The 15,251-nt window shown below is 49.0% G+C and overlaps 1 protein-coding gene across 1 annotated transcript; it reads right to left on the reverse strand.

Annotated features, from left to right (window-relative positions):
* Positions 1-9,689: 9,689 nt before the first annotated feature.
* Positions 9,690-12,386, reverse strand: LOC123396191 (cytokinin hydroxylase-like). The gene is made up of 5 exons (XM_045091224.1): positions 12,031-12,386; positions 11,711-11,940; positions 11,378-11,619; positions 10,504-10,903; positions 9,690-10,389 (listed from the first exon to the last, which is right to left on the reverse strand). The coding sequence occupies exons 1-5, from the start codon at positions 12,314-12,316 to the stop codon at positions 9,961-9,963; spliced, it is 1,587 nt and encodes a 528-aa protein (XP_044947159.1). The 5' UTR covers positions 12,317-12,386; the 3' UTR covers positions 9,690-9,960.
* Positions 12,387-15,251: the final 2,865 nt, after the last annotated feature.

Below are 15,251 nucleotides of genomic sequence, written 5' to 3' on the forward strand. Positions count from 1 at the left end.
ACTATGAGTAGTGAAACGGATTCGTATAGTAGAGTAGATATTTGGAGTATTTCCGAATAGCACGTAGTAGCAGCATCTATAAGATGACATAAAGATTTGTAAAGAACGCACGGATCTGAAAGTTTCAGAACCGTTGACTAAAACCTCTCTCACGAGCAAGACGTGATCAGACCCCATAACTATATGGGTGTTGGATTCGTTGGAATCACATGGTGATGTGAACTAGATTATTGACTCTAGTGCAAGTGGGAGACTGTTGGAAATATGCCCTAGAGGCAATAATAAATTAGTTATTATTATATTTCTTAGTTCATGATAATCGTTTATTATCCATGCTATAATTGTATTGATTGGAAACACAATACTTGTGTGGATACATAGACAAAACACTGTCCCTAGTAAGCCTCTAGTTGACTAGCTCGTTGATCAAAGATGGTCAAGGTTTCCTGGCCATAGGCAAGTGTTGTCACTTGATAACGGGATCACATCATTAGGAGAATCATGTGATGGACTAGACCCAAACTAATAGACGTAGCATGTTGATCGTGTCATTTTGTTGCTACTGTTTTCTGCGTGTCAAGTATTTATTCCTATGACCATGAGATCATATAACTCACTGACACCGGAGGAATGCTTTGTGTGTATCAAACGTCGCAACGTAACTGGGTGACTATAAAGATGCTCTACAGGTATCTCCGAAGGTGTTAGTTGAGTTAGTATGGATCAAGACTGGGATTTGTCACTCCGTGTGAACGGAGAGGTATCTCGGGGCCCACTCGGTAATACAACATCACACACAAGCCTTGCAAGCAATGTAACTTAGTGTAAGTTGCGGGATCTTGTATTACGGAACGAGTAAAGAGACTTGCCAGTAAACGAGATTGAAATAGGTATACGGATACTGACGATCGAATCTCGGGCAAGTAACATACCGAAGGACAAAGGGAATGACATACGGGATTATATGAATCCTTGGCACTGAGGTTCAAACAATAAGATCTTCGTAGAATATGTAGGATCCAATATGGGCATCCAGGTCCCGCTATTGGATATTGACCGAGGAGTCACTCGGGTCATGTCTACATAGTTCTCGAACCCGCAGGGTCTGCACACTTAAGGTTCGACGTTGTTTTATGCGTATTTGAGTTATATGGTTGGTTACCGAATGTTGTTCGGAGTCCCGGATGAGATCACGGACGTCACGAGGGTTTCCTGAATGGTCCGGAAACGAATATTGATATATAGGATGACCTCATTTGGTTACCGGAAGGTTTTCGTGCATTACCGGAAAAGTTTCGGGCTCATCGGTAGTGTACCGGGAGTGCCGGGAGGGGTGCCGGGGACCATCGGGAGGGGTGTCACGCCCCAAGGGGTCTCATGGGCTATGGGAAGAGATAAACCAGCCCCTAGTGGGCTGGAATAAGTTCCCACTAAGGCCCATAAGGTTTGAGAAGGAAAAAACACAAGGTGGAAAGAGTTTCCAAGTGGGAAGGTGGAATCCTACTCCAAGTAGGATTGGAGTAGGACTCCTCCACCTCCAATTTCGGCCAAACCTTTAGGTTTTGAGGCTGCCTCCTCCCCTCCCTCCCACCTATATATACGGAGGTTTTAGGGCTGATTTGAGACGACTTTTCTCACGGCTGCCCGACCACATACCTCCATAGTTTTTCCTCTAGATCGCGTTTCTGCGGAGCTCGGGCGGAGCCCTGCTGAGACAAGATCATCACCAACCTCCGGAGCGCCGTCACGCTGCCGGAGAACTCTTCTACCTCTCCGTCTCTCTTGCTAGATCAAGAAGGCCGAGATCATCGTCGAGCTGTACGTGTGCTGAACGCGGAGGTGCCGTCCGTTCGGTACTAGATCGTGGGACTGATCGCGGGATTGTTCGCGGGGCGGATCGAGGGACGTGAGGACGTTCCACTACATCAACCGCGATCTCTAATCGCTTCTGCTGTACGATCTACAAGGGTACGTAGATCACTCATCCCCTCTCGTAGATGGACATCACCATGATAGGTCTTCGTGCGCGTAGGAAAATTTTTGTTTCCCATGCGACGTTCCCCAACAAAACCATGTGATAATGCCATACTTTTCTTGCCCTCCCGACCGAAGATAAACATGCACCCATATTTGCACGAATATTACTCAGTAGCAAGATTAAGGCCGCATATGCAACTCCAATTCCAGCACTTACAGATGAGTCTCAGTGGCCTGAAGTGGAAACTGAATTTTCCATGTGTCATCCCCTAACAAAAAGAAAGGTTGGCATGCCTAAAGAGAGTAGATTCAAGGCATGGTTTGAGAAAGGTGGGAGTAGTAAAAAGGGCAAGAGAAAGAAGGATGGAAAGCCAAAAAGGCCCCCAAAAGGTAACAAAAATAGATGCAAGTTGTGCCAGTAACTTGAGCACCGAAAAGGATCTCCAAAATGTTGTTACACTCCTGAAAGGCCAAAGTATGTGGGCATATGTTTGCCATGTTTAATATTTTGTTGCATTTTTCAACTACTAACCAGTTGACATGCTTTATCTTTTTAGGAGGAAACATGCAGGTGAGCCCCTTGTTGTTGAACATTGTTGGCCAAAGAAAAAGGCAAGAGGCAATGGCTGTAGAAAAAAGAGAAGTTCTTGTGAAACAGTACACATTCAACCAGACTTGGAATGTGTGGTGCAAAATGAGAAAGACTTGGATGGTGTGGTGCAAAATGAGCAAGACTTGGATGTGCTGCTGCAAGATGAGCAATATTTTGATGTTCTGATGCCAACTGAAGATATGGGTACCTCTGAAGATATTCCAGTTGATGTTGTGCAAGCTGAGCCTATGTTGGAAGTTGAGTTGCCAACTGAAGATATTCCATCTAATGTGGTGCCAACTAAGCCTATATTGGAAGTTGTGTTGCGAGCCCCTGATGACATAGGGTCCAATGATATTGCAACTGCTGTGGTGCGAAATAAAGTTGTTGTTCCAGGCAGTCTAGTGAAGAAAATCAAGAGCATGAGTGAACTGGGTGTTGTACAATCAAAAACAAGCATTGCTAAAAAGAAGAAGAAATTGAGTGGTAGGAGGAAGCAGAAGTGAATTTTTTTTCAAACTTGTGTATTGCTGCTATGGTGTTGAAATTTGTTGAAAATTTGTTAAAACTTGTCTATTATTATGATATGACATGTATTTGTGTAATACTATTCAAGGATTCTAAATAAATTCAAGGATTTGTGTAATACAATTCAAGTTAGAAACTTGTTTAAATGTTGGTCAAACTTAGGTTTGACCAAGTTTGAAATGAGCATAAAAAATTCAAAATAAAATAAAATTTTGGAGAAAACGTACACATGTTCTTACTTTTTCATATACTAACAACTCAAATTGATTTGGCTATTTTAGACATGGTGGACAAAAAAACTTGCTTAGAAATGGTTTGTTTACCCTACCTTTGGAGCTAATTTGGAACTCATGTGTGAAGACAAGTGGTTTTGGGTCTTGAACTTGAAACTTTCAAAAACCGTACAAAAGCTTCCTTTTGAAGTGACTAACAAGTATTTAGGCTTGGTTTTTCATTTTCATGTTTGAAACTTGTTTAAATGTTGGTCAAACTTAGGTTTGACCAAGTTTGAAATGAGCATAAAAAATTCAAAAAAAAAAAGTTGGAGAAAACATGCACATGTTCTTACTTTGTCATATACTAACAACTCAAATTTATTAGGTTGTTTTAGACATGGTGGACAAAAAAACTTGCTTACAAATGGTTTGTTTACCCTACCTTTGGAGCTAATTTGAAACTCATGTGTGAAGACAAGTGGTTTTGGGTGTTGAACTTGAAACTTTCAAAAACCTCACAAAAGCTTCCTTGTGGAGTGACTAACAAGTATCCAGGCTTAGTTTTTCATTTTCATGTTTGAAACTTGTTTAAATATTGGTCAAACTTAGGTTTGACCAAGTTTGAAATGAGCATAAAAATCAAAAGAATAGCCAAAAAGGAAACTTGACATCTAATGTGTGTATACAAGAGTCCATCCTAATATGGGAGCGTTCCGATAAAATATGACATACATAACACTAAACCCTAGCTCACTTCTCTTGAAAACCCTAAAACCTTGTTCTTGATAGCCATCTTTGTGAAGGTTTTTTCATGAAAAACTCCATAGTCCACGTTTCTTATTTTTCCTATCGAGTTAGTCACATAGAACGATGATTGGCACAAGTTTTTTATTTTATTTTTTATTTTTTTAATTAGTTATGCTCAACCCTAACCCATAAAAACCTTACACCCTCATTCGTAATAGCCAAGTTTGTGAAGGCTTTTTCATGAAAAACTCCGTAGTCCAAGTTTCTTATTTCTCCTAGATACTTAGTCACATAAGAATGATGATCGGCACAAGTTTTATTTTTTTTTTATTTTTTTTTTGAATTAGTTATGCTCAACCCTAACGGTTGAAAACCTCTCAAAACCCCTAAAACCCCACACCCCTCTGGGCCATTGGATCGCTGTGGATCGAAGGTCTGTATCAAGCACTAGGGCTACGTCACCAATCCGCGGGCTGCACTCTGATTGGCTGATCCGCGGGCTGGTCATTTTTTTTACGTTGGATAAGATTAAGCAGGCCGGCCATGTATTGTTGGGCTTAATTAAAGCGGCCCACCCGTTGAACCGATGGACACCACGCTGATCCGATTTGAGCAGGCCTGAAAAGCATGGATGCATGCGCCGCAGCCCTGCGTTGCCCGCCCTCGCAACCTAGATGCCCGACCATCGCTAGACGCTGCATGCATGGCATCGAGCTCATCTCTCCACGCGTGTTTAATGGCCAGTGTGCTACGTGAGCTGTTGGCAGTACTACCACGATGCCACACTTGCATGCACGGGCAACACACGTACAGAACGAGCAGTCGTGAACCCCAACCGACGGCATAGAGAGGCAACCTAGCTATTGATGCCGCTTTTGGTTTCCCATGCGTGTACACACATGTAAGCTCCCCTCCCCGTCGCTAGCCGTTGCATGCATGGCATCGAGCTCATCTCTCCACACTGCACGTCGCTGCTTTGGCTATTCTAGATGTCGCTCATCTCTCCACGCGTTTTTAATGGTCAGTGTGTTATGCGAGCTGTTGGCAGTACTACGACGATGCCACACTTGCATGCACGGGCGGCACACGCATAGAACGAGCAGGCGTGAACCCAGACCGATGGCACAGAGCTTGCAGCACTGAAACATCACAGCCTCGCTATTGATGCCGCTTTCGGTTTCCCATGCGTGTACACACATGTACGCTCCCCTCTCCCGATGCCACTCAACACCGCCCGCTCATTACTTACACCCGGTGTAAAACACGTCGCACTAGGGCTATTTAAGCCTCCTATCATCTTCCTCCTCCTCACCCATCCTGTCCCATCAGCATCCGGACCCTGTGCATCCTCTTCTCACCACCACAAACAACCCCAAAATCAGGCCACCACAACCATGAACGGGTCACCCTTCTACACCGGGCGAACCTTCCGCTTTTCCCCCACCATGCCGGAGAGGCCCTACCCCGTCGAGGTGTACGTTGAGAACACACTCCGTGTGTGGGCGATGTCAAGATGGAGGGGCGCAAGGGAATTCACCAATGCCTTCCTTGTGCTCGGATTCGGCCACCTCCCCCGGGGATCTCCAAGGATGTACCGAGTCGAGGAGGTCATCCATAATGGGGTTGTGGTTGCTATCCTTGCCCACTTCACCAACTCCATCGATGCGTTCTACCTCCTCGGTCGTGTGTTCTGGTGTGGCTGCGGGTTCATCGCTTTCACCACCCACAACATCTTCACGGACTACACCAACATCTTCCCCATGGCGGAGCGCATGCACGCTCTACCGTACCCCATCGACAACACCCCGGAGGAGAAGTGAAGGACGTTTGGAGGGGGAGCAAGGAAGGCAGACTATCTACCCATCTATCTATTCTTTTTTATCTAAATCTATCTATCTATGTTTGTGTTATGTTATTTATAAGTTGTAAGCTACGGGTAAGCTGCGGGCTTGGTTGGCTCGAACTATCTATGCTATGTGTCTTTCTATTATTAAGTTATTGCTACTTATGGTACTATGGGTTGATCTATCTATATAAGTTGTAATGGTACTATCTATGTCATGCTTGTGTTGATCTACCCCTATCAGTTGAGATATATCGTGCTTGGTGCACCAATATCTTCCCCATCGCGGGGCGCATGCACACACTGCCGTACCCCATCGACAAAACCCTGGAGGAGCAGTGAACAGCGCCCGGAGGAGTTGGCCATGGGGGAGTTGGCCTTGGAGCAAGCAAGCAAGCCGGTGGTGTTTTATCTTATCTAGGGTGTCGTTTTATTATTGTCGTGTTGGGTTGAACTATCTATATAAGTTGTAATGGTACTATGTATGTCGTGCTCGGGTTTATCTATGTTAGTTGTAATGTGGTACTATCTAGCTCATGCAATGCTAGTACTTATGCAACTATATTGATGTGTTCTATCTAGTTTTTGTTTTTTCTATCTAGTTGATATTGGTCAATTGATATATGTGCTTGATGTTCTATCTAATTGATCTATGTGCTACTAATACAACTATGACATGCAACTAATTTAGTTCATGCAAATAATTATTGGAATAACTCAAATGCCCAAAACAAATATTTTTGTGCTCCTAAAAATATTGCTTTGAATTTTACTAGCACAAATGCCCGTGCGTTGGAGAAAATAATCCTTCCTCTCCATGCCAAGTTGAGTGAGGAATCTAGCACAGAAGGACACAAATACGGCCAACACAACGCGCCACCGGAACATTGGAACACATCCGGTCTAGCATTGTTAAGTTGGACATAGCTGAGAACTGTCCATGAGGTGCCCAGCTGAACCTGTTCATTCAGATGGACCTCGCCAAGCCAACAATATCTTGAAGCCATTGATGGCTATGGAGAGCTTCCCAAACTGTGCGCTTATTCAGGATGTACGGATTAATCTTCAGTAGTAAGGATGGTGCAAAAACACTAACAGCAAATCCTTCCATCCATTTGTCAGACCAAAAAAAGTTGTACGCCCATCTCCCACATCAATCAATATTACCAAACTATTAATGAACTAACATGCAAAATTATCCACCGCTTGCAGTAATCCTTGCCATGGTCTCTTAGGATCTGATCTTCTCATCCACTCCCATCTTATCCGAAGAGCTACGACCTGTAGTTGCAAGTTTTTGACTCCCAATCCTCTGAAACAATATGGTCTGCACACATTTTGCCAAGCAACCAAGCTCACCTCGCATCACAGCTAGCCAGAGGCTGGGGAGCACGCGACGCGTCAAGGGAAGTCTGGGAGTGGCGCGCCGGTGGAGGAGGCCAATGGCTGGGGTGGGAAGGACAGCGAGGTTGCGGCGATGTTCGTCGCGGGAGCCAGGTGGACCGGTCCAACGGGTGATGGAGTGCACCGGGATGACGAAGCCGTCAGGGTTGGGGAACCCATTGCCTAGGTGGAGGCAGTGGGGAGTAGTCCCGGTGGTGCGGTGGTAACAGGTATGGGGGAGCCGGCAACGGTTGCATCGTCGAGTTTCTTCAGCGGCGGGGGCACTTGGGACAGGAGGGTGGCGGCGCTGCTCCTCCTGGCCGTTGCCCGTGGCGGCGAGGAGCATGTTGAGAAGCCCTTCGTGGTCGACGGCGGGCGCTTGAGTCGGCCGGCGCATGCCCGGAGCGCGGCGGCCTGCGCCTCGACGTCGGCGAACCGCTCGCAGAGGATTTGAACGACACGGGGAGAAGGGCGCGGCGGAGAGGAGGCAGGTCGGGGTGCGTGTAGGACGGCGTGACAGAGGATGCGGGTGGATAAGGTGAGCTGGGGGTGTTTTTTTAATAAAACTGAAACGTTTTTCTTCTTCACTTACCAAGGACTGCGGGTTGATTATCAATAAATAGAGGGGCTTTTTTGTAAAATTTCCACGACGGACGACAGAAGCGCTCCGCGCTTTATTATTAGGGGAGACTTCTGGCCAATATTTTTAGAGCAAAACAGAAACAATTTCTTGGACATATTTGAAGCGAATTTTAACTTGATCATTTCCGAAAATGATTTCTGAGGCTTTCATATATCCCCATTTAATTTGGGATTCATGGAACCATATACATGCATGAAAACAATCAACAAAAATGTAAAGCAAAACAAAATAAGTTACAATACATACATCCCAACATTTATTCGACATAAAAATTTGGCCAAAGTAAAAAACAAGTAAAGAAGTATATGTTTGTTAGAGGTTTATTTGCCGAAGCAACATTTTATTTTAGTCGAAGCATTTTTTGTGAACATGGGTGCCTCAATGCTATAAAACAGGGATGGTGCCCCTACGCGGGTGGGCTGGTCTCTATTTGGGCCTGGTTATTTTCTCACGGCCCAACATCTATTCGACAACAAGATATTTTTTACTAGAAACTGAATTTGGGGGTGTGCATTCTGTTAACTCAAGAAGAAGAACAGAGGATGAACACTGAATACTTCCTACGAATTACATGAAAAACGTTGCACAGGGGCTTGCTTCGATTCAATTACATGAACTGGCATGACACACAGATCGCATCCTATGTCCCGACAGACCTAAATGCCCCCTCTAATGACGGATGAACAACAAGTAAAACAAAAATAGAGCAACGATACAACAATAGAACCCCCCCCCCCTTGCCATGAATTTGCTTGATTCTGCAAATGGATCATCTCCATTAGATTTTTGTTGATCTTCTTTAGTTCCCCGGTCATTTCAGACTCCAAGTGCACTTCAGGATTGCGCGCATACCTCGGCATCGGCACGACTCTGCCCGCCCCTCTGTCCGAGCTCCCCCAATTCTCCATCTGCGGCACCCAGCCCAAATTGAGCTCCGAGGTTGCGGCCCCGCTCGAATCAATGTAGCCCTCAAACTGAATCCTCTCAACATATTCATCCATCCACTTGAAATGGGTGCATTTCTTCAGGATCTGAAAACAACAATATGAACCCTAAATTTCAAATTCGAGGGGAAACACAAAATATGGAGAAATCAGAGAAAACGACAGTGAAAGAACGGGCTAAGAACTGAGATCTAACCTTGCCATCACTTCCTGCCATTGTTTTGCTCAAGCACTTCACAAATTCCTGCCCAAGATTTCCATTATCATCAGTCCTAGTGACCAGTCATTTCAGAGGCTCTGGACGTGGGCAGTCAGGGCACCTTGTGAGCGGCACTGGACCATACCGACGCCATTTTGAGTGCGTGGTGGAGGAGGTGCACATGTGCACTAGGTCACCGGAGAAGAGGAAGAATGGGGAAAGGGGAAGCAATGGACGGCGGCGGGCGGACGGGCACAGGCGGTCGTCTCTTCTAGATGTGAAGAGATGGGTCCCACGCTTACTGGACAAGTGGTGGGTCCCGCGCTTACGTGGATAAGTTGTGGGTCCAACCCCTAAGGCACGTTTCATTTGATGCACTGACAAGTGGGGCTCGTAACTAGATGCACTACCAAGTAGGGCCCGTGCTTACATGAATAAGTTGTGGGTCCAACCCCTATTAGCTAATGAGGGCATCAGTTCAAATTAAGGGTCATGTCATGTCTGGAATATTTCTTCGCTCAGAAGTGTCGCATCGAGGCAATTCGGACGAAAGACGTCGCACTCCTTCTAATTTACCTCAAAGATGTCGCATAGGATCTATTAACCCTTTGTGAGCTGTCATTTGTCGCTTTAGAAAGCGCACATATAAATTCTTCATTGTTAGGATTGCCATAACAAAAACTGTCATGTCGTTTGCATACATTGTAAGTATATACTATAACTAGTGCAGGAACTCCACTATAGGGAGGAACAGCAGCATATACCAGCCGGGCCAACTGACAGGCCGGGCTCCCCCGTCAGTCAGAGGCAACCAATCAGAAAAACACAAAATCTTTCTCTATAGCCGATCAAGCCACGCGCCAATGGAACAAAAAGAAGTCTGCAAGCCCTACGGCCGCAGCGGTCGGAGGTGGACCGGCACGCCGTACTTGGGGCGGAGGGTGAGTACGTTGACCGGTGCGTGGCGGTAATCGTCGGAGATGGTGAAGCGGAAGTTGGCGAGCAGCATGGCAAGAACGACCTTGGCCTCGACGAGCGCGTACGCCTGCCCGACGCAGTTGCGCGGCCCGGCCGCGAACGGCAGGAACCGTCCGGCACCCGCCGATGAGCGCCGCCCGGCGGCGAACCGCTCCGGGTGGAACTCGTGCGCGTCGGCGCCCCAGATGGACTCGTCGTGGTGGATTGCCAGCACGGGTATCCACACCGAGAGCCCGCGCGGCAGGTGGAGATCGCCGAGCCTGATGTCCTCGAACGCCATCCGCGGCAGCAGCGTCGCCGGCGGGTACAGCCGCAGTGTCTCGTGGATGATCATCTGCAGCTGCAAGTTCGCGCGCACAGAAGAAGAAACATTAAGGTTTTCGCTGAAGAGACGAATGAAGGACTTCGCTTACGTATGCATTCATGTGCACCGTACTGCACGACCACGACATACCACGGTCAGTTTGGAGAGCTGGTCGGCGGACGGCGGGTCGTCGCCGCAGACCTGGGCGACCTCGGCGCGGGCCTTGTCCTGCCACTCCGGGTGCGTGGCGAGCAGCATGAGCGTCCAGGTGAGAAGCAGCGCCGACGTCTCGTGGCCGGCGAAGAAGAAGGTCTTGCACTCGTCGATCACCAGCCGCGTGTCGTAGCTGAACTTGCCGTCGTCGCCCGCACCCTTCTCCCTCTTCTTCTCCACCTCCGCGAGCAGCATGGCGAGGAGCCCCCGGCCGTACGTGGAGGTCGTCCGGCCCTCGTCGGCGATCTCGCGGCTCCGGCGGATGGACTCCAAGACGACGCCCTCCAGCTCGCCGTTCAGCCGCCCGATCTCCCTCCTGTACTTGCTCGGGAAGTACCTGCACGTACGGCACAGCAACACAGATCGATGAGGCCATGATCGGCCGAACACTCTAGTCCACGGGCACATGTACCGCACACTTGTTTACTCGTGTGTGCGCGTACGGCAATGGACATATGCGCACGCACGGATGCGCCAGTGGATGATGGTATCAAACCGAACAAATTGGAGTCAGTGCCACTACCCAAAAACAAAAACTAACTGGACAGGGATGGGCTGAGCCTGCAAGCCACATAGTTATCTAAGACCATTTTACTGTGCTATAGCGGCTTAATCGGCTTGTTTATCTTAAGCTGTTAGGATAATTCCGCACATTAGGCGCGCATATGCACTATGCGAGATGCGGCTGCAAGTGAACGAAAGTAGCGACAAGGGCCAGGTAAGTAGCGAGGGAGCGAGTGGTGTGTTCGAGGCAGGCAAGAGAGAATTGAGCTGGCCGGCCGGCCGGGAGGAGTGAGCGATCGTGACTCACTGGCTGCCGGGGATCCAGAGGTAGCGGCTGGAGCGCGCGGTGAGGCGCTGCAGGTCCTCGAGGAGGTGGAAGATGCGCTTGCCGGTCTCGTAGCTGGTGTCGAACTCGGTGCGGGAGATGATGTCGCCGGTGAGCCGGGTCATGTGGCCGCCGATCTCCACCTCACCGCGGCCGCGCGCCGCCGCATCCTTCAGCGACAGGATCGTCTGCTTCGTGCACTCCACCATGTGCCCCACACGCCCCTGCGTACACGTACGGCGCGGTCAGGCAAACGAACGAACCTCTACCAATTGATGGCAATGCCGCCATGTGTTCGACGCTCTGCATGCGTACCTTGAGCTTGTCGGGCATGAACGCCGGCGCGACGACGTGGCGCTGGTGCGACCACCTGGCGCCGTTCGCCATGAGAAGGCCGCGGCCGATGAAGTTCTTCGTGCCCTGCCGCTGCAGCCACGACTTGCCGGTGGCGTGGGCGTATTTGGACGACAGGAATTCCTTGATCATGTCCGTATCCGTCAGGCACAGCCGCGGCTCGCTCCCATACCAGTACACAAAAAGCTTCCCTGAAACGCGCAATCACCATCGGTCAGTACGTGCGCATACACGTCCGGCGGGCGGCGCGCAATGCCGTGGGGACTATCTTAAATTCTCACCGTATGTCTCCGACCAGAGCACGTAATGAGGCATGAGGCGCCCGACGATGTCGTGGCTCAGGGACGTCATGTCGCCGGCGTTCGCCTCCGCAACGAGGGCCGACACTTGGCGGAGGTTGCCGACGAGCGGGCGCGGCGGAGGACCGTGAACGCCCTGCGCCGCCATGGTTCTACGGATCCTCATTGGCGTCAGGAAGTAACAAGACACGGTCACCCATAGCGGCAACAGCAACAACGCTAACATAGCCGAGGCGACGGCCGTGATCATGGCCGCCACGAAAGCCATTAGAGAATTTGGATGCAGAGAGAGAAACTGAGATAGCGAGGTTTGCAGGCGTTACTCCCGCAATGCAGGCTCCTCTGAGCTCCTCCGGGCTATATATATATACACACGTGATCTCCATAGAGGGGTAGATTGGCATGAATTAACTTCCAAATATACTCCATATTAAGATAATTCCTAATATTAGATGTCTTTTCCTTTTTACCATTTCGTATCATAAACGGGCTTGACTTGTTTACTGAGTACTGACTGTTAAGGCATTACCGTGTGACAGAAAGGTTATTCTCCTTTGGTGCGGTCACTCCATTAGTGGCCAGCTTAATTAGAGGCTAATCTACGGGATTGGATTGCTATGGGCCAAGAGGGTTTACTTGTTTATTTAGAAGCAAATTGATGTGGTCAATCTATCTTCCCACTAGGGAAAAAGTAGTAGTGTATCACTCATATATGGAAGCCATTTATCTCTCATGAAGATTTGGGATATAAAGGGGGCAATTCTTAATTAGCTGCTAATAATATTCGTCCAACCTATGGTCTGAGTCTATTTCAAGATCGGTAGAGATCAGGCACAAAGATCCTACCAAAATCATATTCATATGCCAAAAGTTGCATATACACATACACACAGGAGTCCCAATACATAAGCAGAACGTCTGAAATCGCTGGCTGACAGGTGGGCTCAATGGGCGCCAAGGAACTAGACGACTGCTATACAATATTTTTTACTCGATTTATGCAAAATGTTCCCTTGGTACGCATAGCCTACGTACCACAAAAGAGACAACAATATAGTACATAGAGAAATTCCAAGATGAGCACTCGAGGACAGCATCATAAGAGCATCTCCAACAGCAACGTAAAACAAGCGCCGTGCCCAAAAATATGCCTTTTTAGCGCGCGCGCGACGCGGCGGGATGCTCCAACGGACGCGAAAAAACCGCGCGCGCGCTAAAACAAGTTGGGTGCGCTGTCCATCGCCTTATCCCACGCTGGTAATTTGGAGCGCTCACTTCCGCGCGCGGCAGACTCGAGCGCGCGTGCGAACTCTCTCTCTTTCTTCCTCCTTCGCACCGCGCGCGCCGGCGCCAGCGCCCCTGCCATCATGGACGCGCAGACCGGCACCCCGCTCACCCCGCTGTACAGCCGCGAGCCCCCCGCCGCCGCCGCTGCCGCCGCCGAAAACCCTAGCGCGGCGAGCGTTGGCGCCGCCACCGCTGGAGCTCCGCCGACCGTCGGCCTCGCGCGCAGCCTCTTCTTGCCGCCGCGGATGGCCACGCCGACGGGTGGCGTCGCGCCGGCGCCGTCCCGTGCCGCCTCTGCACTGTCGAAGCTCCCCGATGCGACGGGGTCGAAGAAAGGAAAAACATCCGCGAAGAAGAAGGCGGCGGACGGTTCCGGGAACTCGAAGGCGAAGAAGAAGCTTGCAGGGCGGCGGACCGACGCGGCGTCTACCGAAGCGCCGGCGAGCTCACTCGTTGAGCCGACGGCCGACGCGCACCACGTGTTCGACGAAATGCCCCCAAGGTGAAAAAAATTCCAACTTTTATTTTCTTGTTATTTTTTCAATGCATCATCATATAGATAGCTTATATTTGCATTATTCAAAAAACTTTGTAGTCTCAACGATGATGCATACATGTCAACTATGGGTGTTGGGTCCAACAATTCGCATTGGTCTCAAACCAATGACATCCATTTGGACGACCATGAGTTTGAGGTGGACGAGGAGGGTGAGGGCATTGTCCTGGCGCCGAAAGGAAGAGCGGGCAATTACACCACCAACGATGACAAATTACTATGCAATACTTGGTTGCAAGTGTCGAGGGATCCATCCATTGAAGGTGATCAAAGTAGAGATGCTTATTGGGGGCGAATGAAAGAATACTTTGATGCTCAGAACGTGAGTGGAATTGACCGCTCCGAGAGATCACTTCGGTCCCGATGGTCGACAATCAACTCGGATTGTCAAAAGTGGGCGGCCGCACAAAAGGCAGTTGACAAGCTTAACCCAAGTGGCACAAATGAGGATGATAGAGTAAGTGGCATCTCATACATGTTCATCATACTTGTTTTTGGTGTCCGAAGTGCTAACTTGTTTTGTTTTTCTTGTAGCACAACATTGCACAAAACTTGTTCAAAGAAGAGACGAGGACAACCAAGAAGGGGAAGATCAAGGAAAGATCTTTACCTTGCCTCATTGCTATGAAGTGTTGAAGGATGATGAGAAATGGAAAAAGCGTGAAGATTTGGATGATTTGCATTTGAGCAACAAACGCAAGCGAACAATTGAGTTGAATGATGATGAAGAGGAGGATGATGCATCAAGTGATGACGGCAAGAGAAGCCCCACACCCAACTCGGTTTCATACTCGAAACCAAAACGACCGGATGGGTGCAAGAAGGACAAAACCGAAAAAAAGAAGATGAAAGGAGATGTTGAGCTCACAAATGCTATGGGAAGCTATTGTGAAGGCAAGAAAAGAAGCCAACGAGGTGAGGAAAATGGCAAGGAACAAAGATGCCGTGGCCGAGGAGAGGAGGGTGGCCGCCGAGGAGAGGAAGGTGGGCATGGAGGAGCGAGCTAAGTTGTTGGAATGGGAGAAGCACTTGTTTTTCTTGGACACATCTTTGTTCAATGATGTGCAAAAGGAATATGTCAACCTTACCCATGAAGAAGTCTTGATCCAAAAAAGAGCCATGATCCGCGACATGGGTGGCGGTGGCCTTGGCGCCATGGGTGGCGGTGGCCTCGGCGCCATGGGTGGCGGTGGTCTCGGCACCATGGGAGGCATGGGTGGCTTTGGAGCCATGGGATGCATGGGTGCACCTCCGGCCGCCATGGGAGGCATGGGTGGCTTTGGAGCACCCTCCGACGCTATGGCCGCCATGGGAGGCATGAGTTTTGCTTCTCTCATGGGAGGCATGGGTGCACCTCCGG

Source organism: Hordeum vulgare, chromosome 5H, assembly GCF_904849725.1.
Source record: "Hordeum vulgare subsp. vulgare chromosome 5H, MorexV3_pseudomolecules_assembly, whole genome shotgun sequence".
In the NCBI taxonomy this organism is placed as follows: domain Eukaryota; kingdom Viridiplantae; phylum Streptophyta; class Magnoliopsida; order Poales; family Poaceae; genus Hordeum; species Hordeum vulgare.

What these genes read in the sequence shown, in the direction of transcription:
- LOC123396191 (XM_045091224.1), bottom strand. Translation starts at nt 12,316, where the DNA reads ATGGCTTTCGTGGCGGCCATGATCACGGCCGTCGCCTCGGCTATGTTA. An exon ending in TCATGCCCGACAAGCTCAAG is followed by an intron (nt 11,620 to 11,710) that starts GTACGCATGCAG and finishes ACGTGTACGCAG; the next exon opens with GGGCGTGTGGGGCACATGGT. An exon ending in CTCTGGATCCCCGGCAGCCA is followed by an intron (nt 10,904 to 11,377) that starts GTGAGTCACGAT and finishes CCGTACGTGCAG; the next exon opens with GTACTTCCCGAGCAAGTACA.